Genomic DNA, 25,228 nt, shown 5'->3' with positions numbered 1-25,228 from the left:
TCTGTATTTTGTGTCGTATCCATAAAAGGGTAGTCAGAAAACTACTTTTAATCAAAATATTACCTAGTAAATGCTTTTATGTAACCATAAAAAATGAAACATTTTAAATGTTTGTTGTTTGTTTGTTTGTCGTATGGTTAGTGGTCAACCTGGTGTCAAAGTTGTTCAAGCCGCCCGAGAGGCCTTTGACATGGCTTAACGACTCTTATCTTAGTAGACAACAGCCGGGACCGACTTTTACGTGCCCTCCGACATTTTAAATTATATTATGGAAACGTCTGAATGAGTATCATTATGGAAATGTTTAAAAAGCAAGGTTACGGTTAGTGGATAACTTATGTTCCCACTTGCTTTGTTTCAAAGTTAAAATGATATTTTGTTTGTTATTATTTTGAATTAAAGGTGTTAAGAGTTAACATTGTAAACTTATGGTAATTGTTTTTACGATCTTATGTATCTGTGTGTACAAAACACACGTCTTGTCAATGTAAAATAAAAATGTTTTGACAAGATTTTTTTTTGTGCACGCAAATGATTTATTGACATTTTGTTGTTTCAAAATTAATTAAAACAACAAAGACGTTCGCGATTTTGATTGACAGACCGATTCCGTAATTTTTATTTATTTTATAAAAATATGTAGCGTGAAGAGGAAGTAAAGGGAATAGTTAATTACAACTATAATTACCTACTCAGTATATTTATACATCAAGTACACACCGGGGCCAATGATTAAAAGATCAGTGATCTTTTTAAATATCTAAAGGCCTAAATTTGAACAAGATTTTTTAATTTTTGGTCCGCATTTTTTCCAAAAATAGGTGTATCGATTTACAAAAATATTCGTACTGTAAACAAACCTGTGAGAAAATACGTAAATACAATATGATAATCTGAACAGCTATGTAACCTCAGCAATGCTGAACCTTACTTGCAGTTACCAATACGGAAAGGGAAATGGAAATTATAATTATAATTTTATGCATTCATTTAATGATTTGAATATAAATGCATTGTTACAATTTTAGGTTACGTTACACTTAACAACAAAGATAGAAACTATGCAGTGAGGGTTCACGCTCGCAAGCAAGCTGTTGACTTTGATGAACCGGTTCGCGAATGAATATAGGCTTAACATAATGAACGCGGTGCGTTGAACGACACTGTTGGCATGTCCTAGACATTATAATAATAAGATTTATTAAGTTACATGCAGTTGCAATATCTAATCATTTATTGAACTTTATAGAATTAATAGCCGTCTCATCTTTCAATTTATATTTCAAAAAGGTTGATTTCATAATTTCATTGAAAACATAGGCTGGTATATGTCGAAAAAAGCTAGATAAAAGCCCTTAAATAGAAAAAAAAACAATAAAAAAATATCATTAATGGCATTCTTACCGAAATTTTGAGGATAAACGGCCAGTTCTAATGAATTAGGTTTACCGAAAAGGTTTCATATATGTAACTTCCAATAGGGGTTAATTTTTTTAGGGTTTAATTTATTAATGCAGCTATGGTTTTCAGCTGCCGACGATTCTTGATTTTTAATTCAAAGTTGGCCAATACCTTAATTATTGTTATACTTACGATGGCTAAGAAATAGTACCTATTTTTTATGGTTGATGTAATTTTCTATGTTTATTTTATAAATGAAGACATTATTTTAACCGAGGGCCAGAAAATATATTAGGTATTATTATGAAGTTCAACTTGACCATTTTGGCCTTCGCGGAGGTCAATTGAGAGGTAAAAAAGTTGCACACCGGAAGATGGCTACCATGTGTACATCGTAAAAAATGTTACTAATGTGCCTATTTGATTACCTCAATCTAAGTGTTGCCAACTTGCGACTTTAATTGCAGTTATTCACGTGTCAATTATAGTTTTATGTTTAACGTGATACGCATCGAGGTGGGAACGATCCTTGAAACTTATGCCCATTGCTTCTTATAACATTAGCAAATAATTATCATAGTGTGTATTACACCAGTTATGAGCACATGAAATTTCAGGTCTATTGTAATTTTATTTGTCAAATAATAAATCTTTGATATTGTAATTGGTTAAGTAAATTAATATTCAACTACTCAGGATATCATGAATTAAATAACTAACCACAAGATTTAAAATAAGGCGCAACTTACATCGTCGGCAGATATTGGAAGCAACCTCAATCTTCATCTAAGATAGAATAGACATAAGGGTCAATGAACTGAACCCCAAATTCACTGAAAAATACGAAAAAGTTTGCATGATTAATGGCGCCGCCTGGAGAAAAACAATGTTTATATCATGAAGGAGGCTTATATCCGTCGTGGTCTCATTTCACGAATAACTTTGGCTGGCTGGAAACACGATTTGAAAACAAAGAAAAATAAAGGGGGTAACGCACCGTAATTTGTTTTGCGAACAAAATATTTGTGATTTTTATAATGATTAAATTATTTCAAAGTTTCTTTTAATTTAAATTGCATTTTTAATGTTCAGATAAACGGTGTCTTGTTATCGCCGTTTACATCAAATTATTTTATCAAGAACATGCGAAAGTTAGTCAAAGAAATGCATTGATGTAGGGCATTTATGTTCGTGTTAAGTAAATATTTTGATAATTAACAGATACAAATGTGCAGGAAATGTGTTGGACAAGTCATGATCATATAATCCAGGTGACGCTAAGACATAATTCTGCCAAATTCCTCAATTTCTATACGGTAAGTAAAGTCGTGAAGCAATCTAGTTTTGTTAGTGTATAAAATATATTTTCACGTTTTATTAATTATCTTTTATTAGTAGTAAATAGTTATTAAATTAGATTTTGCTGTTGTTACGTTCAACAATACATACTATGACCGGTAAATAATGCCGGCATTTCCCGCCTTTTTTCAGTCAAGTTAGAACTGCAAGGCCAAGGCTTTATAAAAATACTTTTTGTGAGTTTACTTTATATCTAAACTACCTAAATATAGTGAAAACTTAAATAATAAATTATTATAAAGGTGACTGTCGAGATTGTAGGCTTTTATATAGCAGTTGAAATTAATTTAACTCAAAGATCGTCAATGACCGATAAAAAATAAATGATTTTGAAAGTTGGCATCCGTTGCGTTTTTGAAAAATCTGTTGCACAATAAAGTTTAATGCGATTTATTTGAATGTCCGCAGTTGCTCAATATTGTACGCATGAAGGGATCTAACTGATCGTGTAAATACACCTACTTTGTTTAAAAATATTGACAGCTTGTGAGATTGCACGGAAAGTAAACTTAATCATAAATCAATGTACTCGAAGAGATTGCTTTAATTGACACTCAAATTCCTTGGTCGGTGACTCCTTTCCTTTTTCTGACAAATTTCGAGATTCCATTTTTATATTGCTATTAACTTTTAAATGTATTACCGTTATTTTGCTATCGACATTATTTTAATTAAGAGAAGCATTATTCCGATGATCACTTTGTGGTCAAATCAAGCGGTTGTTCATTTATTCTTTGTTTTAATGTTAGTTGCATGTTCTTCATTTTGGATTGATATCTTCTCAGAAACTTGATTATGTTTATACTTTATGTCGAAATTGCTCTGCAGTTATTTGTTACCTGTTTCTATTTATTCCATGACGCCTATTAAGTATCTTTTGTGCAAAACTCCAGGAAAGTACATGTCGCAAAACATCAAATGAAACGAAAGTAATTTTCGATTAGTTGTATTAAATATGCGTAGATAATGTCCATTTGTGAATATCATGGTATACTAAATGTTTAGCGTTTTAATTGATTGCAAACCGCTTTGAGCATCACAAACAAAATCATACATTTAATAATTCGTCATCGGCAGTTTCAAGAGCTTATTTGATAAATTTGCGAACATTTTTCGGAATGTTATGGCGGTCAGTAAAAACTGTAGAGTTAATATCTAAAACACAAGTTACAATTATGGTGGAAATAATATCGCAATCTAACGAATATGGTCATAAAATCATGACTGCCTTGAATCAGTTACCAAAATTATGGGTTATTTAGCCATGATCAAAACAGACCATAACACGACTCAGTTAAACGTATCGGTTTGTGAAAGACAATGCCAAAGAACAAGGTTGAATGAGATGGCTTCTGCTCGAGATAATTTCCTTGCTTAATTATAGCTCAAATAATCAAAATTTTCATAATCCTAATCATGTGACCGATGTTTTTCTGAAATCTGTTCACGAAAATCGCTGTGTAAGTTTTCAGGTACGGTGTGGGTATGCATAGCGACATTATATGATTTACTAACTTGTTACATGTTTACTTTGCTTGTAAAGTTAGAAAAGATAATTTTATTTTAAAAGATTAGTCTTTGTGTGTGCTCGACATAAAAAATAACCTGCGGAATTTGTTAAGGATTTGATTTTTAAGTTAATTGTTTTGATCTATTCAAACAAAGCATTTCGGTATTCGTTTCACAAAATTGAACAGAAATACTCTATGTGTGAAAACTGAAAACTGTTTTAAAATCTGTGATTAAGGCTATAATTTCATAAGGATTCTGCTTTGTCTGTAGAGATAATCAATTAATATTTATAGGCGTACTTAATCGTCCAAAAGGTTAAGGATTGCAATTGTATTTGAGAACAAAGGTCACATCACATCGACCTTGTCCGAGAGCGTGAGTGGTAGCATTACACTTAGATTCTAAAATATTGATTGTTACATAAATATAAAATTTACTTTCGTTTGACTACAATGTATTATTGACGTAGAGATTATTTTTGGCTTTCGTCAATCGGACACGGATACACGTGTCTGCATACAGTATGTTGGTGCCAAATGCCGTTTGTGGTATAAAGCACCGGAGTGGAATTGCGCGAACGCTTAGTAAAGGAGTCTGGTCAAGAGCGTGCGTTTTGTAGAGCCGGCCGCAGTTCTCGTCGCGACACTACGCTGCGCGCGCGCCTGTTTTTGTTTTGAATTTAATTTAAGGGTGAGATGTTTTTGAATTTCTTTTTTAACTTAAATAGTGCATTCAATATGCAATTTGATGCAGTGTTTAATTTACGATAGTATTTTATCAAGTTTCATTCAGAATATGTTTGGTGTTTGTGCAATGCTTTGTTTTGATTTTGAATCGATCAAGTACTACAAAAATATTATGTATTAACAGGTTTTTATGAACAAACTATTCAATAATAGTGAAGTTATAGTTGAAATCATACAAATGCCTACAATACGTTAGGAATTTCACACGCACATACATCAAACATCTTACTGGCCTTTGTTTCTGACAGCGATCCTTGTAGAGAGCTCTAGTTTTGTGAATTGTGTTACATCTCTTGCATAAGTCTATTCTTTCACTGATTAGTGCATAAATAGAGCGCATCGTATTTTGAGACTAGTAACATTGACAAGAATAATTTAATATTTCAATATATCGTCATGTTGTTTTTTAAACATGTCTGTAAAGAATACATCCATAAAATCATGCCTTCTTACCTTAGTGAACGGAGAAAAAAAAGAACCTCATTATTTTATTATTTATGGACACAATAATTTACATGTGTTATGTGTGGCGATTATTATAAAGCAATAATATTGTGATACTACTATCATAATTAATTTGTTAAAACGTAATAGTTGATAACCTACATTAATTTAGTCCTGATAATTAAAAATAATCTATTGATATAACTAAGGTCGAAAAAAATATTTTAGTAGATTTTACTCGTCGTTTAAACAAGCAACTACGCAAGGCGTATTATAGCCATGGTACGTAATTAGTGCGCAAATAATACATTTATATAATTTTATTATATTTTTATTCTCATTACATAAATCACGTAATAGTGAGGTCATTTGCATGAACAATTTAAAGTAATATTTAAATAATAGAATGGAAAATTTATTCTTAAATAGTGATAGATCAGTCTTTGATAATATGGACGTTATAAAAGTGTGACTTGTGTGTGTAATAGATTCAATTCTACTTCTAATCCAATAAGCATGTGAAAATGTGAAAAAAATCCATAACACTAATTTACCTTGAATAAATTAATCATTAGATGCAATAGTTTATATTATGTGTTTCATCTCGTCAATAACAATTTTTCTAGTAATTACTAGAATGGTCAATAAAATACTTAGCGGATAAATAAAACGGAAAACGATGTTATAACAATTATACTCAATAAATATAAATAGCTTTTAAGTACTACAAATATGAATTTGTTTAGTTCCTACATGTGGGGTCTTTTTGTTTAACGACTGCGCCATCATACTTTACGATACAACTATTAAGCACTTAAGTCTATTGTCATGAAAATGAAGTTTTCTAACAATATAAGCAATAAACAAATCATATTTATTTGAAATCTTTTTGAAAATTGTATGTAAGTTGATGGTTCGTAAGAGGCTGTGCATGCTATGACCTTGGCGTGTGTCTATTCACTCGCGCACGTGGCGATCTAGCCTACTTAAGTGTTAATACGCGGCTCACTGTCAATGTTACGACATTGCATTGGTTTACTATTTACCTTTTACTGAGGTATTTTTATGTAAATCCTTTGTCTAGAGTTTAGACCATATTTAGAATGTGTACGGAGTATAACCGAGGTCTGCAAAACGACGCAGCTGAAAACGTTTTCGCAGCACATTTTCATTTTATCATACGACTAGTTGGTAACACAAGAAGATAGGTATCTGAAAAGGAATATCACATCAATTTTGTTATGCTTGGGTAATTGGCGTTATGAAAATTATTATATATGTTAATAATGTCCAAATTTTCAAAATGATTTGATAAAAAAAAGTGTTTTCATTAAGACTGTCTCTCTGTTCACTTCTAGAGCTACAGATCTACTTTTAATAATCCTAAACCATTCAAGTGATTCGGTATTTATAAAAATCTAATATAAGATTATGTTTTTCACAAATCGGAAGGGTTTATTTTCGGTGCTCTTTGTTCGCGTGGGGTGAATACGCCCACCGACCCAAGAAATGGTGTCACTTGTAAATTTTCCTATTTCCAATACCGCTACATTTCACAAAGATTTACATGGACCACAAGCGCAAACTCAATTATTTATTTTTGGTCTATTTCGGTTAAACAGATTAGATTTGGGAGACTTTTGAGTTTGTTGATCTACCGTGACATATTTAGTGGGTGTAACCCAATTAAAAAATAAATAGCTAGTAGATGTATAGGTACGCCGTTTCTCCTTGAAATATTGGTATACAGGTAATTAGGTTACGTAATTTGAGTATGAGTGCAGCGGTTTGTTGTGGGCGAACGGGGGGCGATGAGTCACAATTGCACAGTACGCCTGCGTCCGCGCCGCGTTTGTAAATAAACAGTTGTACTTGTATATTACTATAATATGTTACGCCAACGTTACATTCAAGTTTCAATTACTTTTCTCACGGTAATGTGACATGCGAACACTGCCATTTAACTGCTTGGTTTATTTCTGAAGGAACCTTGCGATTGTACTGTTTGCATGTTAATATAAAATAATCTAAAAGTATGACAACCTGAAAGTCGCAGAAGCAGACAGATTGAAAGTATCTGAAGAAACAATTCAGTTGTTTGTTTGTCGTATGGTTAGTGGTCAACCTAGTGTCAAAGTTGTTCAAGCCGCCCGAGAGGCCTTTGACGTGGCTTAACGACTGTTATCTTAGTAGACAACAACCGGGACCGACTTTTAACGTGCCCTCCGAAGCACGGAGACGCCCAGTTCACATACCACTATGCGGTCACCCATCTATGGAATGACCGTGCCAATGGTTGCTTAACCCAAAGATCGTTTACCGACCAGTGAGCGCAACTGGCTATGGGCGCCTATACATTCAGTAATTGTATGTAACTAAGTAGGTACAATGACCTACCTGAACACATTGCCATACTCGCTCATGAGAAACAAGTTAGTTTAGTCTGCTATTTTGTTTCAGTCTTAGTTAACGGTTGCAACGGGTTTAATCGAATTACATAATACCTGCTCGACACAGTAACATTTGAGTCCAAAAAAAACTTGGCTGACATAACGTATGCTGGCTGGTTTTATAATCCTGAATGTTTCACCGTTCACTGTACTCAAAAGTAGAAGACTGAAAATTATAGCGACGCGAGAGCTTGAGTACAGCATCCCATCCTCAAATTAAGATTTTCCGTCGACAAACTTATCCACATCCTGAGCAATTTCCTCTTCTAAATTAATTTACGTGTTACATAGATTTATATAATAAAGTTTTGCTAATTATAATTATTCATATGACTGTTGATTTCAATGCTCATATACCACAAATCAGTACTACATTATTTGGTACCTATGTATATAAATTATACTAATCCACTCTATTTGAAAATCACCTCTAACAAGATTGTTGTTGGTAGACTGCAATCTAAAATATAATAGGTGTAATAGTTTCTCATATACATATTTAGATATTCTCGTGCCTCATACAATCATATTCATGCATTGTGGAACATACGTGGCACATTGCATAGGTCATAGATTTGACCGATCATGACTCAAGTGCATGAAGTTTATACAAACCATATTCAAATATAAGAGATACTTATATATTTATTGTCTTACATAATACAATAAAACGTTCATTCACTTTTAGTCTAGCCGTTTACTTTGCGTTTTATTATGATTTACAACTGTAATTAGTGAGATAATTAGGTTAAATTTAATGCAATTTAGCGTCGATATATCTTGGTATTATAATAAGATATAGTTAGTACTTATCTGTTATTTATTCTACTTTATTTTATTACGTATGATTTTAAATATACCTAATACCTAATATTATAAAAATATTTAAGTTAATTAATGGCGGTAACGAATATTAGTTACGAGTATAAATATATAATATACGGGGAGCAAAATGAAGAAAAGTAATTCAAACTGTTTATAACATCGTCAATGGTTTACATAACTATTACGACGTATGGCATGCGTTAAAAAACCACAGTATTTTCCCCTTTGTTGCCTATGAATAATTGATAAGAAATGTTTAATAGCTGTGCAGTTGGTCAGTTATCTCGTCGACACACAGGACACTGCAGTACTGGCCTGTGTGAATCACTGTTACAATGAAACAAAGAAATAATGACTGACTTGATGACAGTCATTTGAACAAACGTTTTGTTCAGAAATGCATGCTAATTTATACGGTTTTTAAAATTTTCTCGGTAGTTTATTCCTGTAACTAGTGATTTTTGAGCTGTGTCATGGTATGTAACATTATTCAAAATTTATTAAGTAACATTTTCTTTTATGAATTACGTGATAAAAATGGTGGAAGATATGTGATTATGATTTGCATACAAATCAAACTGCTTGGCCGTCCCAAAAATCAAAACATTGAACAAACAGATGGCCAAGTATCTGAACTAAGAACTGGTGAGCTTCTTTTTTATTAGTAAATCTTATTAGGGAAAAAAGTGTATAAGGAGAAATAAGTTTTAAAACTTTTTAATGCCATGAGAACTGGTACAGGTAACTACTATATATTACATATAATGTTTTCTGCAACAGCTGGTGTCTTAAATTACTTTTTAAGTACGTTAGTGCAACAGTTTTGTCCCCAAATGACCCTCGTTACAAAAATATTTCTGACACAATTTTTTTTAAATCATTCAATTAGTAACATTATAGTTTACACGGATAATGGAATTTTCGTTATTGAAGAAAATTGCAAAAACAAATACATACGTCAGGCTATTGAGTAGGTAACCTTTTGTAATAAACAATTATAGCATCTTTAAAATTGGTAATTATTATTTGAAAAATGTTTACGTCCCAAAAATTCTTTGTGTTTTTACTTCTCCGATGTTACAAATTCAAAACAAAGGAACCCGATCTTTGAAAACATTTTTTCTAACAAGCAGGTTAAATTGACTAAAAAATGTTTTAAATTACTCGTAACCTTAAGATAATTAGCTATTGTGTATTTTAATAATTAACCAGTTTACTAATGAATTTTTTGAGTATACAATTTTGTTTTAAGGCCACTGATAATAATTAGTAGGCAGTAAATGGTTTCTTTCATAAGAGAAAAAAAAAATCCAAATATGTTGAATCTTTTACTCGTTGTCATTAGTTCTATTAATTGTTTAGTTCCTTTGATTAAAGTTTTAAGATTTCCTATAAAACCTTTATTGATAGACATTAAATCAATATATAATTTACCGTAATTTACTTCATACAACGTGAGATAGAATTGTAATCAAAGAAATATGTTTTATAATTAACCGTCGGTAATAAAAGCCAGGTGTGTGATAAAATTGAGATAATTAATATAATTGTTACAAGCTGTAAGACTTCACATTTAGCATATTGTTTACATAGCATAAAGCGCTGATGGGAAGCTACTCAAAATTCAATATGTTAAATCATACTATGCATTTGATATGAAAAAAAAAATACAAACCTCTTTAAATATTAGTTATCAAACAAAACAAGAAATGTACTGGTCAGTAAATACTGTTTAGGTTTACTTAACTTTTGAAGTTAAAACTTTGTTAAGCACGACTTTAGTGTGTTCTTGAGATCCTACGGGTGAAGGAACTCCGCAATGGCTTGACGATAGCTTCTTCCTGGCCTTTTTGTGCTAACCGGTCTTGCCTCTTTATTTCAACGCATAGGCAGTTCTGTTGCTAACAATTACTGTTGGGATTCAAAAATATTACTTAAAAACGACATCATCGGCCAAAAATAATTAAAATACCATTTATAAAACACGCAAATTACTCAAAACTATTTTTAACATTAACGGTTTTTCAAAATTATGACAGGAACAGGAAACGTAATTTATTAATAAATAAAGACCTCTAGAATTTTGAAAGGCGATTGAAGGATATTGCGTACATTTTGTTAGTTGAAAACGAATGCTTTAAAAATACCTAGTTTTAATTTAAGTCTTAAAAGGTATGATTATACATACGCATCTTCATAGTCAGACAATTATTGAAAGCTGCCACACATTAATAAGACTAAAAAAACATTCATACGAATATCGTTAAAAATACGTTACTACGTACGATTGTATTATCAATCTACCTAATTAATATTCTCCTAAAATTATTCCTTTTTTATTACCTAAGGAAATATACCTTTGAGGAAACCTACCAATAAGGAAATCTTATTTCGAATACAAAACTCAAAAACTGGTCAACATGTTTCCAAGAGCCGGTGAAAAACGCGACTAGATTAACTGGTTTAAATGTAACAGCCTATCGTATTGTGTTGTGTTATGCGTATGTATATAACTTGAAGGCCAAGGCCGGCTTCCGGCCGTCATTAAAACGCAATGAATCAGAGGCCTTGATACATGTTCCAGTTTATGAGCTCGCAGTCACCGCATCGGGACTTAATGAGTTTAGTTTCAATTATGTTTAGAAATGTTCTACATCGCCCTTCGGTTATATTGTCACTAGTTCAGAATATAGCGATAGGAAAGTTTATTATCCTCGGTTTCTGAGGTACATTAATAGCGGTAGTTTATCTATTCAATAGAGTTAAAACTCATATAAAAAAAACGCTGTTAAATAGATAAACTACCGCTAAATGTACTGAGAAACCGGGGGTTAGTCATTGTGTTCGGAAAAATAATTTTATGGGTACCTACTAGGTATATGAAATCATTTCTAAACGTTTGTTTGTAAATACGAAAGAAACTAAATCGTAACTCATCTTCACTTTCTCGTCCATCAAACAAAACGAAGATTGACGTAGAAAACCGTAGACCATACAAATTATAGTTTCAATGATTTTTGGGCCTATTAGGAAACATTGTTTCTACTGGCAATGACACCACTGACAAATTATACAAAGGATAAAAAATGAAGCAGTTGACAAATAGTATTTTTTGTTTAAACCAGATACTACAAAAGACCAAAGGCCAAAAATATATCTTTAGCCATTTTTTATTTCAAAACTTAAGTAAGTAACTTTAGTTTAAAATAGATATACTTAGAAACTCTTTAGTCGTGTATGAAAATGAATCATGACTTTAAACGTGCTTATTAAATTGTTACGAGTTAAAAAAATGATTTCCTAGTTAGCTCTTGACTAGTAAGAAAAAATAGAGGTGAATGTATTATTATAGTTGCTATACAATCGAAATTGAAACCGCACAATCATAATTTGAAATGTCAGACGAGTGCAGCGTACAGACCGATGTTGCATATAACCTGTATAATTGCATGTTATGTATGACCTGCTTTGATTATGCTAATGGGTCATAGTGAAAGTATTAAAAGGGTACCTGCATAACATTATATAACATACTGGCACGTTGAGAATGACAATTACCTCGCACATATTAAAGAACACTGTCTGGAAATGTAGTACATCTTCTCGCTTAAACTAAAAGCTTTAGTTTTTTTGTTTTTGTCTACGTACATGCATAATATCACGCCTGTTATACTCGAAGGTGCATGAAAATACATACGTTTCGCCACTAAAATTGTTAGTCCCACGTAATGTGAGGCGAGTCTATTGCCATATACCGGGCATGTCGCTGAACACCGAGTTACTGTTGGGAAATATTTGAAAATTAATTAAAAACGACCAATAGTACTTTGCACGACCCGGGAATCGAACCAGAAACCTCATGATCAGTCGGTTATACTACCGAACCGTCACAATTATTATTTTTTGTTCCATAATTGTTATTTTTTGTTCCGATGCCGTATTAGTATGTATGATCTCAGCCTCTTATCTATGGATTTTTTTAATTGGGAACTATTAACATCGCGACTGTTGAAGTGTTGGCATACAACCTTAATAGCAGACCTCGACTCGAGAAGGCCCACCACTTGTTTGTCATGTATGCATCTCGTCTTAAGATAATCATTCTAATTAATTGATCATTATTTGGTGTAACGAGCTATTAATAACATATGCAAATTTTACTATCCGTTTCCAGAAAAAGTATTTAGATTACTGATCATATTTATTTAAATATTGACATTTATTTACTACTAGCTGACCCGTGCGGCTCCGCTCGCGTGAATGATTTTTTTTTACTAATACAAAGCTTAATTATTCCTTAACAACAAAATATGCTTTTTTTCACGAAAAATATTCTCAAAATTATTTATATCTCATATAACTCGCGCTAAAGCATATCCACCATTAAAACTGTTGCCATGACAACGGAATTTTGTTAATTCAATGTCATTATAATATTGATTATTCGCGACTTCGGTAGCGAAACCTGAATTTTCCCGGGAAATGCGTCATTTTCCCGGGGTAAAAAGTAGCCTATGTCCTTTCTCGGGTATCAAACTATCTCCATACCAAATTTCATGCAAATTGGTTCAGTAGTTTAGGCGTGATTGAGTAGCAGACAGACAGACAGACAGACAGACAGACAGAGTTACTTTCGCATTTATAATATTAGTATGGATGTACATTATAATTTTGTATGCATTTTATCCAGACAACTAAGCGTTCGAATATCAATTAACAATTTATAGCAGCCTCGCCTGTTCTTATTAACTTTATCAAATCTTCGTCTGACACGATTTTAATTCGGTTTTTATTGTAATTTCAAGAATTTCCGGATAACATATATTAGCTTCAGGGCTGTGTTCAACAATATATTCAACGTAGATAGATGCTGGCTCGTTTATACAAGTATATACATGGATTTTATCTAATATTAAATTAATGCAGACAGGGTAATCCATCATATGACTTCATAGAAGCGATGGCAGTGTCACCGGGTTAATAATTCAATCGATAACAATGTATTGTGAACCACTGCGATCGTTTTATATTACGATGTCAGTCTATGTTCAGCTAGTAAAGTAAAAAACAGTGCAAGCGTTTGGCTTTAGGAAGCTTTTGCATAGGTTTATGTATTTTCAATTTCATGAAGTGGTAAAAATGTAGTTTAATTCGTATTATAGGTATATCTTCTTAAATGTGAGTGACTGTGTTGACATGTAAAAAAATCTAAAATGTGACGTTATAGTTTGCTATAAACCATATCCAAAGGGAAAAGACGGTTGTATCCAGAGCACGATGGTACGTTCATACTTATAACACGTGTACAACATTAAATGCTCATAATGAAAGTGGAACGTGGAACCGATATTATTAGTATTATAAGCATTTGTCTTTCGGTCCCGCTGAGAAAGGAAAAACAAAATTATAGAGACATGCTTCCACGAGTAACAAATGTCTATAAAATTGCGTAATAAACTAGACTAGACTATTTGAAAGTTAAGTCTTAAGTTATATAATAATGTAGGTACCTACCCACTGAATTCAAAATGCAAAAGTTAATTCAGAACAAAATACACCGGCGTGACCACTTTTTTTGGTCTACACTTGTCTACGGTCATACATTTATAATAAATCAGTCGCGTAAAATTCTTTTGTAGTTAAAATATTATATTTAAAATTCTAACGCATTCATAACATAATAATATTAGATGCATCTTCATGCATTGTTATATATGTTACTGTAAAAGCCCGAACGGTGGTAAATCCTAAGATTTTCCGGTATAACCTAAGATTTACCAACCCGCAATGGTAAAAGTCCGAACAATTCTTTTATTTCGAACTTTTACCTATATTCACTTGATGATGTCGAGATGTCGCCGGAGCCCCGCTTCGCGGGGCTCCTCCTGCTGTGTGGTTAAAAAAAAATAACTATTCTAACCTAACCTACCCATGTCGCTGTGCCCAAAACTCCTTCTTTATTACAATGTCACAGTATATAATTATACCGTGAAATAGTTATAAACATAGTTATGAAGGAGGATTTTTTTATATACCGTAACATAGTTTTTAAACTCCGGCTTGTTCGGACTTTTACCATTGAGAGTTGGTAAATCTTAGGTTTTACCGGAAAATCTTAGGATTTGCCACAGTTCGGGCTTTTACAGTAACATATACATGTTTTTTTAACCTTCACCAAATCGACGAGCATAATATGTTAGAAGCCGCTCACTCGAAGCTAAGTAGAGACATAGATATCTGAGCAATTATATCTGCATGTTTTAATACAAAAGACATATTTATTCTTCATAAAATGACTTAAAACACTTACACTATGATGGTTATTGTTATTTTTGATCTAAGGTTAGTCATAAGCCATGATAGCAGAGGTCCAAACAATCATAATAATAATACACAACACACACATAATATATTGTTGTACGCAAATGTAACAGATATTTTTGATATGTAACCTTCACAATCATTTTCAAACGTGTATACTTCGTTCAAACCGGTTACTAAGGTAAATTAAGTTATTCAAAACAAATAGAGAGAGATAAAAAACTCAACAATATTTACGATTTTTTTCTTTGTCATCAGAAGAATTAATTATATTAAAATCACTTATATTTATAACTATCTATGATGAGACTGTATGCACACAATATAAAGAAAAATCAATAGGTTCACAAGGTATTTAAAGAGAATATATGTGATTGTGTGTGTGTTTGTATGGTCTATCAGTATAATATGTGATTGGGGCCTTCGTTATTATTTAAGTGTCCGGAGTTAACCTTCGATTGTTTATTACGTAAAGTCTTATGAGTTTTATATGTGATATAACTAAGTATTAACGCTATGATATATGTATTGAGTATTTGTCTCTATTGTATTCTTGTTGCATGATTTTTATCTTAAAAAATAACTAAATTTATTTACATTCAAATAAGATCCGGTATATAAAAGGCCTATGCAATCTTAAAGCCATTATCATCAATACAATAAATATGGGATTATATGTAAAAAGCTACTGGTAAAGGAGTAGGAAGTAGAAAGAATAACTTTTAAATACACCAACTAGCCAATATTTATCTGGAGCTGGTGAAATAAACACAAGTTAATAATATTTACGAGTTTGTTCCGATCATTACAATACAACTCTTACGAAACACATACAGGTTCGATACTTCGAAATGTAACGAAAACGCAAGTAAAGTAGATTTGTTGAACAAAATACGGGTTTCGAAGACTACAGTTACATTATGTTTATATGATATAACAATTTTATTGTTATTATATGAGATCACATAATGGTCGTTAAGACCGGTACATTAAAGTTTCACGCCGGTTACTGAAAGGGCTATTTCAGGTCGAACCGATTATGTAAAATCGATGACCTGAATAGGTACTGCTAAAAAGAGTTCATAAATATAAAATCATTTTTTTTTTAAAAACATTACATTAAATAAAATATGCTGTTTCTTGCACCTATCACGGATAGATCACGTATTGCATTATTTTATTCCTTTTATTTCAAAATCGTCTCATTATAATCGCTCGAGTTATGTGATTGCAAATATAATTTGTTTTTTTATATTTGTCTCCCGTTTACATTTCTCTTAATTTAATGTTATTTATGAAACTGTTGTAGCACCAGATGGACCTCATGCAAAACCTTTGCATAATACGAGTATAAGAACATTTATGTTCAGATAATACGATAATATGTTTAAGTAAACGGTCCACAGCAATTTTCTTGTTCCTTTCGCTCGCAAATAACCCACCATTGGACATATGAAAGCCATTCCCGCCTAGAAATAGGCATATCGTGACCAGTTTATCTACTGGAAGCCTGTTCCTTGCTCGACGTACATTTCACTGCACTTTCTCTATAATACTCCCCTGGCGTACCCTAAACAGATTAAACGGACCGATAGCTTTGCCTCAGCCTTTCTTAACAACTTTATATAAAATGTAATTAGAGGCTTTATGTCGATCGTAAATACATCGGCGATGGAGATCCTTTCGCTTGTTTATTTAGTGCATAAAGACAAATGCGTGTTAACAGTCAATAAAGTGCATTGTATAAGGAAGCCATCAAGCGACGTACTACAGTAAATGTGCATTACCGTTGCATCACATATTTACTTATACACTTATCCGTGTAATGTATCTTGTGTAATTCACTTGTGACCAAGATACCAAGTTTAAATCTTAAGATAAGAGATCGCGAACGGGCTGACAGTTACAACTTCTTAATAACAAGAACCATAAATCCAAGATAATATAATTAGATTTAATAAGACATTACGGTAGAGCTTTTAAAACTTATTTTACTAGTTTATCAGGTGTTTGAACTCTTACAATTGTGGTAAATCATAAGCTTGTTCATTGTTCATGATAACTTATTTCATCCAACAAGTAATTGATGCTTTCTTCATCTGAAAAGTTGGGTAAATAATACTTATCTTTCTCGAGTAATAGGAAGACAATTGCGTTATTTGACGCAATGCACTATTAAGTCAGACAGTGGTTCCTTTATATTCCGCAATAGTATTTCTATTACACATTTATTCTTGGCAACCGAGAGATGATGTTGACAACAACGCACTTGGTATCTTGGGTAGGTAACACATAAACTTGTCTTAGAATTTTCCTATTTAAATAAGTGAGAGTTAGTACATAATCATAATTTACGGAAGTGTTAAGTCAGGGAAAACTTGTTGGGAGACTGAACGGGCTCAGTCGCGGAAAACAACTATTAGATAACAATAGTGTTTGAACCAAACGATGTGGTAAACTTAAAGCTTAACTAACTAGCTTCAACTACGTACAATAGGTAAAGAAAGCATACAATTGCGGTGACAACGAGAAAGTCGCTGAAAAAGGTTATTTAAAACTTATCAGAATAAAATCTAAAGGGTTAGCAAGTTGCCAAGCACCTAGTGGGCGGGTTATCTATGCGATTTATCATCGTTGGCTAGTTTGTTCCTGTATTCGTGACTAGTCGCTAATAGATAACTAAGTAAAGTGTAAAATGTGAAGAAATTGCAAGAAGTATCAGAGAGTCAACGGCTTAGTCTCGTGGTATCTAGTTGTTTAATAATCTTTAATTTGCTTTTATATAAATTTAATTGACAGGTATATTTCACGTCTATTGAATTAGTTTGCAAATAACATTTCGTTTCCATAAAAGGAATGTAAAGAAATCTCTATTTATTACCGTTGAAGCAAAAGTTTGGTATTTAAACTTTTATCTATATAGGCGGAAAATTTATCTCCAGACTACCTACAGAAATCTAGCTCAATGGAAAATTTTGATCGTTTCCCTATCCCAATAACTTCGAAGTCGCTAGAATTTCTAGTGTATTCGGTTAGGCTCATAATAGATTTCCTGGGCGCATGAACCTCGTGAACTTTGCTCTGATATTTGAATTTATTTACGCTGTAAGCGCACATCCAATTTCTTAATGAGAATCGTTGATTTTATTTTATTAATTATAATATATCAAAGTAACTACATATATATAAATATATGTATAATACAAAACTTTGCATACTTGCAAGGTCGTGTCATTACTAAAATAGAATATGTTATAATGCACAATAGGAATAAAAAGAGTGTTTTAATCAAAAGTGCAACAAAGGAAACTAGAACTAAAACTGGAAATATAACTCTATACCAGTCTATTTTTTGTAAGAGGATATCTACGAACATTGGCTATAAAGTAATATTGAATGTTACAGGCAAACATGCCGACACCGGAGAGCCACGTGGACTTGGACATGGGTGAACCGCCACCAGAGGTGGTCGAGTACGCCCGCCAGCACTGCGGGGAGGACCCCAACATGCGAGCACAAGCCATCTACGAGCTCAGAGAGATGATCTATGGTACGTCAGAAGTTAAAAGAACAATTATAACTGAGTGACCTTTAAAAGTTATCAAGTTAATTGGTCTGATTGAGTCGAAGATTTTAAATTACTTTTGCCACAATAAAACAAAAACTTAATTAACTAACTTACTATACCACGTTGAATACACGTCTTTTTAATTTAGGAAAAGTTTATAGAATATTGTTACTACATGAGCGATACTACCGCAGCAAGCGGTTTAATATACAAAATAGAGTTCAGTGCAAACTACATGCACTCCTATTCTATTGTTATCGGTAGAGCATATCGAAAAGATAGAACGCGATATAATTGATAATGTGATATTTCTCAACGGATAATTCGGCTGAACAATGGGATGTAGGCGAGATGTCAGCGGCCATGACACGCATATTCGGCGAACAAACGAGTTCGGCCTAGCTCGATACACGATACTTATCGCGTATGTTACCTTCTGCATGTGCCCGAGAGTAGATGGACATTAACTGAATTAATACCTTCATTTTTATATTTCCTTTCCGACTATTAAATTACCATTTATAGTGGACATACAATTTATAGGCTGCGACCATAGATTTGATTTATCGAACTTCGGACGCAGATGACGTGCGCTTTACGCACTTAAACAAAATTCAGTCAAAGCCATTCACAACCTCTTAACCTAAATAAAATAAGTCTTGTGAATGAGCCCTTACATTAGCAAGTTGAATATGAAAAGCTAATGCTTTAGACATAGTAGAGTGTACCCACTCATAAGATTTGAAGTCACGAAGGCTTTCGACACTCGCAATGACGTCTCTGTCTACATTCAGATAACTAGGTTGACTAGTCTCTTAACAATAAAGAGAGCAAATTATTTAGATACATGCGCATAGTTACATTCAGGACGTTGAACTGCCAACTCAGACTAAATTGCCTGGTAGGCGATACGACGACTGATAATAAATGTTCTCAGGCAGCACTATGGCAAGAATTTATACAAATATGGGAAAAAAGGCAATACACATGTCTTACATCTGTACACCTTATAAACTTTTATGACATGATTTCAGCTTACAATCTTAGCTAAAGTAATCATCTTCTCCAAGGTACTGACAAAATCGTAACATGTGTCAAAAAAAAGATTGTTATCAATAATAGATAACTTCTTTGTTGGAATAACTTCGCTTTGTCGTTAAAAACGTGTCTTCAAATGCTTGCTACTTTTAAATGGTAGGTACACAGGTATATTAACATTGTTGTGTAAAGTTCACTCTGTCCGACATAATTGGACTTTATAATAGCATACCTATATTGAATCTTGATAACCATGTATCTCTTATACTATGATAATAACTTATAGGTATTGATTTTGTCCTCAATCGAGGCAATGCCCAGATACCATACAATAAACATTGATCAAAGTTCAAACAAATTAAAATTTGTAAAAAAACGAGTGAAGATAGGTACTAAAATGTATTTTAATAATTGAGAATGTCGTCATTGCAGAACTATTAACTTATTTTAATATGACATTGGTGCAGACGATGAGAATTTTCTATTTTAAACTTTACAATAAGTAATAAAACTATATATTGTTATTTCCAGAACGTGGTGAATGTACTCCTCATCGCATGGACGATGAATTTTTAATCAGATTTTTGCGCGCACGCAAATTTATCCCGCAGAGAGCACACAGATTGGTAAGTGCATTTATATTGCACAATTTAAATATATGTACAGTCACTTTTGATATTTTTACCTACGTGCATATATCCTACTATATTAGAGTTAGTGAAAAGAGTCGTAACGTTATACAATAATCCTTATTGCTAAAGCGTAAGATTAAAATCATTGTTTTGAGCCCTAGCGACCATCGGCCTAGTTACCGGACTTTGCGTTTACTTAGGTCGTCTTCTCGGATTTAGCCTACGGCAATAAAGACAACAAGTAGATTACACACGCATCGATTAATATTTAAAATCATAATTCGTTGTGCCTGTAGCTTTATCTTTCCGCTCGCGTGCTTTTACTAAATTTTGTGGGACTCGGTGCAGCAATAAAAAAACTTTAGTTTATAATAACATTGTATTGCAACTACTGTTATTAATGAAGCCTTGACTTTCCTAGTTAGGCGTAAAATATTAAACTATAAAACAGAATAAATGTTGATGAAGATTGCGATTTACGTAACAAAGACCCACGTAAATAAAATATATCGCTGACAAAAAATACAATTAATAAAATGTTGTGACGTAAGAGCACAGAACCGTATTTCTAGTTGTACATTTATGACAATCGTGACGTAGATATCGTTACTTACTTGTGGTTTATTAATATCTGTTATATTCAGAATGCATACCCTTTGTTATAGCTGACTATAAATTCTCCATTGATAGATAGTATTAGATGTTTGGGGCCAACGTTCTTATGAATAAGTAGCTTAGTTAACTAGTACTAAGTATTTAGAGGTCAACTTCAAATGATTTCAAGAGAATATCAGTTATGAAATTCTATGTCGTTGACCGCAGGTAACAGGTTTATAAATCGGTCAATGATTTTAGGACAGTCACGTAAACCTAAGTTTAGTTCGTTCATAGGCTTGCCCATAGATATATTTTAGTTCACTTTGTTTATTATAATAGATGGGTACATTTATCGAGAGAAAAATGGTAAGGAACTTCATATTCATCGCGTGCTCGCGCAAGTTTTTAGTTTTAAGCAATTATTATTATTTTTTTATAATACCACTTATTTTTTATATCTTATAAAGCGGTTACAATCGTTAATGCTTTGCCAAATCTCTAAAAAGAAATTAAATGATACACATGTTATAAATTGACGGCAAAAAAGTACAAAATTGGGGGTGTAAACATGAAAAGTACGAAAAAACAAAGTCGTATCTTTATTTTCGATGAGTTCAATATCGCACAAGTTATGAAGAAATATTTTTCAATTACTTTGAAATAAACCAGTCTCTTGTTTATTTTTTCAGATTGTAAACTACTATCAATTCAGGGAGGACTACCCAGAGCTAGTTGAGAACATTTTCCCTCTGGACTTGCGGAACATCGGCGATGCTAACGTGATAACAGTACCACCATATAAAGATCAGGCTGGACGAAGATTACTCTTCTACAGAATTGGTAAGAAAATACAATATAAACAGCTGTGGATAGGCTAACTTTTGTAGATTGATAAAAAAGCATTGAGACCATCTCTATATTTAAAAATGGCCCGCAAAGATTCCGGACCACATAAAAATGTTTTTATAACAATTTAACCGTAAGCAATTGAACAAAATACCAACCTATTGTTAATTTACGTAATTATTTTATAGTAGTAAATATTTTCACATGTCAATTTTTTTCTTTTTTTATGGTCAATTAAAAAAATGTAAATAAATGCTCAGTCATCATGATTTGATTTTCTTTAACAAATTGTATAAATTAAACAAAAGTTGTCATATTTGTCATTTGTTTTTAAATTGCGTAATCACACAATAGACAATTACTTTGTTTTATATTAAAAAAAAAAGATATTTAACCTTATATAATAATTAACTATTCTTATTTCTAAACATTTAATTCGTATAATGAAATTTTCGCCATAAAAAATATACAAATTATTTTTTATAAAACATTGTTGTTCACCTAAAACGTATAATGTTTTTTCAGGATGTTGGGACCCAAATACGGTTTCTGTGGACGATTTATTCAAGGCAACTATTTTGGCGTTGGAGATCGGTTTGTTGGAGCCGCGATCACAAATACTCGGCGGTGTGGCCATATTTGACTTAGAGGACTTCGGCATACAGCACGCGTGGCAAGTCACGCCTTCCGTGGCCGCCAAGATGGTCAAGCTTTTGGTTGTAAGTACCTATTCATTGTAATATGAGAATATTAAATTTTTATGTTCCATTAAAGCCGTGGGAACGTTCTATGTTATAATAACTTCGAAGGTAGCAAAGCGATAGCTAAATCTTCAAATTATTAAAATGTCCCAAAGGTAACCTTCGCATTAAATTATATTATTAATTACTCAAAGTGTAGCGAAACGCTGAAGTAATGACTGTCAAGCTTTAATAAGTATATTTAAACTGTGTTTTCAATGGTGTCTGGTATCTTATGTACTTGGGCTTTAAGTTGGTTGAAGGTATTAATGTCTCTAAGAAAAAATGCACTATACTCGTACTACGTATTCATAACCTAATAAACTGAGTCGTGAGGAACATTGATTACATAGTGCTATCATAAAATACGAAAGATAGTTTTCCTTTACATAAATCTTCCATTACATAGAACCTCTCCGATCTTAACATGTAACAGCGGCTTATCGTCAACTTTATGAACTAATAACACGCAGCTAACGCATATTTTCTGTCTTCCAGTCTTGTTTCCCGATGAACACATACGCGATACACGTCGTCAACCACTCATGGCTGTTCGACAAAATCTATAACATATTTAAACCACTACTCAATTCAGAGATGCACTCAAAAATATACTTCCACGGACATGACTTTGCTTCTCTACACAAACACATACACCCGGACCACTTGCCTGAACGATACGGAGGTATATGGCCAGATTATTCCTACACAATTTGGCTGAATTCTCTGAAAAAGAACTTCAATGTAGCGAAAGCGGTTATAAACTATGGATACAAGTTCCGGGAAGGAGAAGTCGATGCCGAAGTGGAGAGACAGTTGAAAGAAAAAGGTATTAATCTAAGTTAAATTAAGTTATTTATGAAAGTCCAAGTATTTTTAGATATAAAGTAAGGTAGAATGTGTAAGAGATGATTTTTCCAACGTCAGATAATACTTTAAAATTATTTTACCTGTTTTACCGCTACTGAATAAATCAGATACATAGCTTGTAAGAGGATATATTAAATATTTCCTCTAACTTTATCTATAGGATAGGTTATCAGACACTTAACTATGAGTTGTGAAACGGGCTCTTATTATTTTAATGCTATCAACAGAAAAAATATGTTTGTAGCCAGTCAAAAACCACAAATTATTCTTAGAACAAACTGACATATGGAAAAATCACCTCAAATAAAAATAAGTAAAGTTAATGCTGCCGTAATAATCTTGCTCTTTACTGTGCCACGTAAATGTTTAGCTTTCTTTGCATAGAAACATAGCAGAAAAATAAAGCTGTTACTAGGTAGTGCTGCAATTTTCGGTTCAAACAATAAGTAGACACAAATTTTAATACGATGATTGTGTACTTTTTTATTTTAATCAATTGCTTTTATTTTATCAGTAGCTAGCCATTCATTTGCTTCTTTTCATTCCTTAAGTTTTAAGTTTATATAATTTAAATAATAATATGTTACTTAAACCCTACTTATAAAACATTATTTTTATAACATCTAGTAGTTCAAAGTATTTTTTAATTTAATCCAAAATTATACTTAAATTATAGTATTTTTGTACTCTATTTTTAAGCGAAATGCCTTCGAGTTTTATTAATATTAGTAAAATAAGTTAGAATGGTATTACTTCGTCAAAAACCTGTGATAGAATTTAAAGTGCAAGAAAGGCACCAATAAATAAAACTAGGCTTAGTTTACTTATAATTTATATAAGTCTATGGGCCAGTTCCACAGCTTATGAATAACTATCAGATATCTATCTGTTCGATAAAAAGACAGCAAGTGTAAAAAATCAACTACCAAAATTCCACCTGAAAAACTATGTGATAGTTATCCAACGGTCGTGAAACCGGGCCTAAGTAAGTACTTTATATTTTAATAAAAATATTTAACTGTAACAGTAGTTTTAAATCATCATACAACTAGTTCTAAATATAGACAATTATTGTGACATTCAATAATGATATGGGTTGGGGAAAATTAATTATATAGCTTTCACGCGAGTATTTTAGTTGAATGAAGTCAATGGCCGGTGGTTGTATTGTTTGAAAGGTAAACAAAGGAAAACCGTCGGTTATCTTGTCACATCCCAGCCACAAAGTAATCCTTTTTATTTCAACAGTTCTTGACCTCTCGTTATTTTAAGACAAGACAATAGGAGTGTGGTGAAAAGGTAGCATTTATTAATGTTGTCTGGATGATGTGTTTTTCTTTACCTCATAACAGTACGTGAGTGTTTAATTTGTCTGGGAGATTCCGATACATATTTGTCGTATAGGAAAAACCTAATATATTTTTTCATGTAAGTTAGCCATAAATTTAATATTTTTAAATTGAAGCTATGATCGTCGGGGGTATACAATGACAAGACTATTTTATTGCTATACTTCACTACATAATTTTAAAACAAAACATAATTTATAATAAGGAAGAACCTTTAAAAAACCTTCGACAAAGTCAATAAAAACGATTGATACTTTAAAATATCAACATCCATGACGCAAGAAAGACAAATATTTGCTTCTTGTATAAGCAACCGGCGCCGCGTCTTACGTATTTACTTTCGCATAAACGTTTCCGCTCTTGTCCTTATTGCTATATTTATTGCAATTCCTCATCATAGGCAAGGTCATTGCCATCTTCTTATATCGTTCATCCATCTCCTAATTCATAAATTTTATAAAATAATGGCAAATGTGACAAAGCAGATTGGTCTTAATATAAACATCAAAAGCATTTAACTTATTTGAGTT

At 32.4% G+C, this 25,228-nt stretch overlaps 1 protein-coding gene across 2 annotated transcripts; it reads left to right on the top strand.

Annotated features, from left to right (window-relative positions):
* Positions 1-4,830: 4,830 nt before the first annotated feature.
* On the top strand, positions 4,831-24,373 carry LOC142987611 (alpha-tocopherol transfer protein). 2 transcript variants are annotated; one of them, XM_076136492.1, is made up of 6 exons: positions 4,831-4,962; positions 18,464-18,608; positions 20,196-20,290; positions 21,583-21,733; positions 22,265-22,458; positions 22,978-24,373. In XM_076136492.1, the coding sequence occupies exons 2-6, from the start codon at positions 18,470-18,472 to the stop codon at positions 23,323-23,325; spliced, it is 927 nt and encodes a 308-aa protein (XP_075992607.1). In that variant the 5' UTR covers positions 4,831-4,962; positions 18,464-18,469; the 3' UTR covers positions 23,326-24,373. The 2 variants fall into 2 exon arrangements, with proteins under 2 accessions (XP_075992607.1, XP_075992606.1); XM_076136491.1 differs by lacking the exon at positions 4,831-4,962 and adding an exon at positions 9,088-9,213.
* Positions 24,374-25,228: the final 855 nt, after the last annotated feature.

Source organism: Anticarsia gemmatalis, chromosome 3 (genome assembly GCF_050436995.1).
Source record: "Anticarsia gemmatalis isolate Benzon Research Colony breed Stoneville strain chromosome 3, ilAntGemm2 primary, whole genome shotgun sequence".
NCBI lineage: Eukaryota > Metazoa > Arthropoda > Insecta > Lepidoptera > Erebidae > Anticarsia > Anticarsia gemmatalis.
The sequence above is the reverse complement of the archived record's forward strand: the minus strand, read 5'-3'. Positions and strand labels throughout refer to the sequence as shown.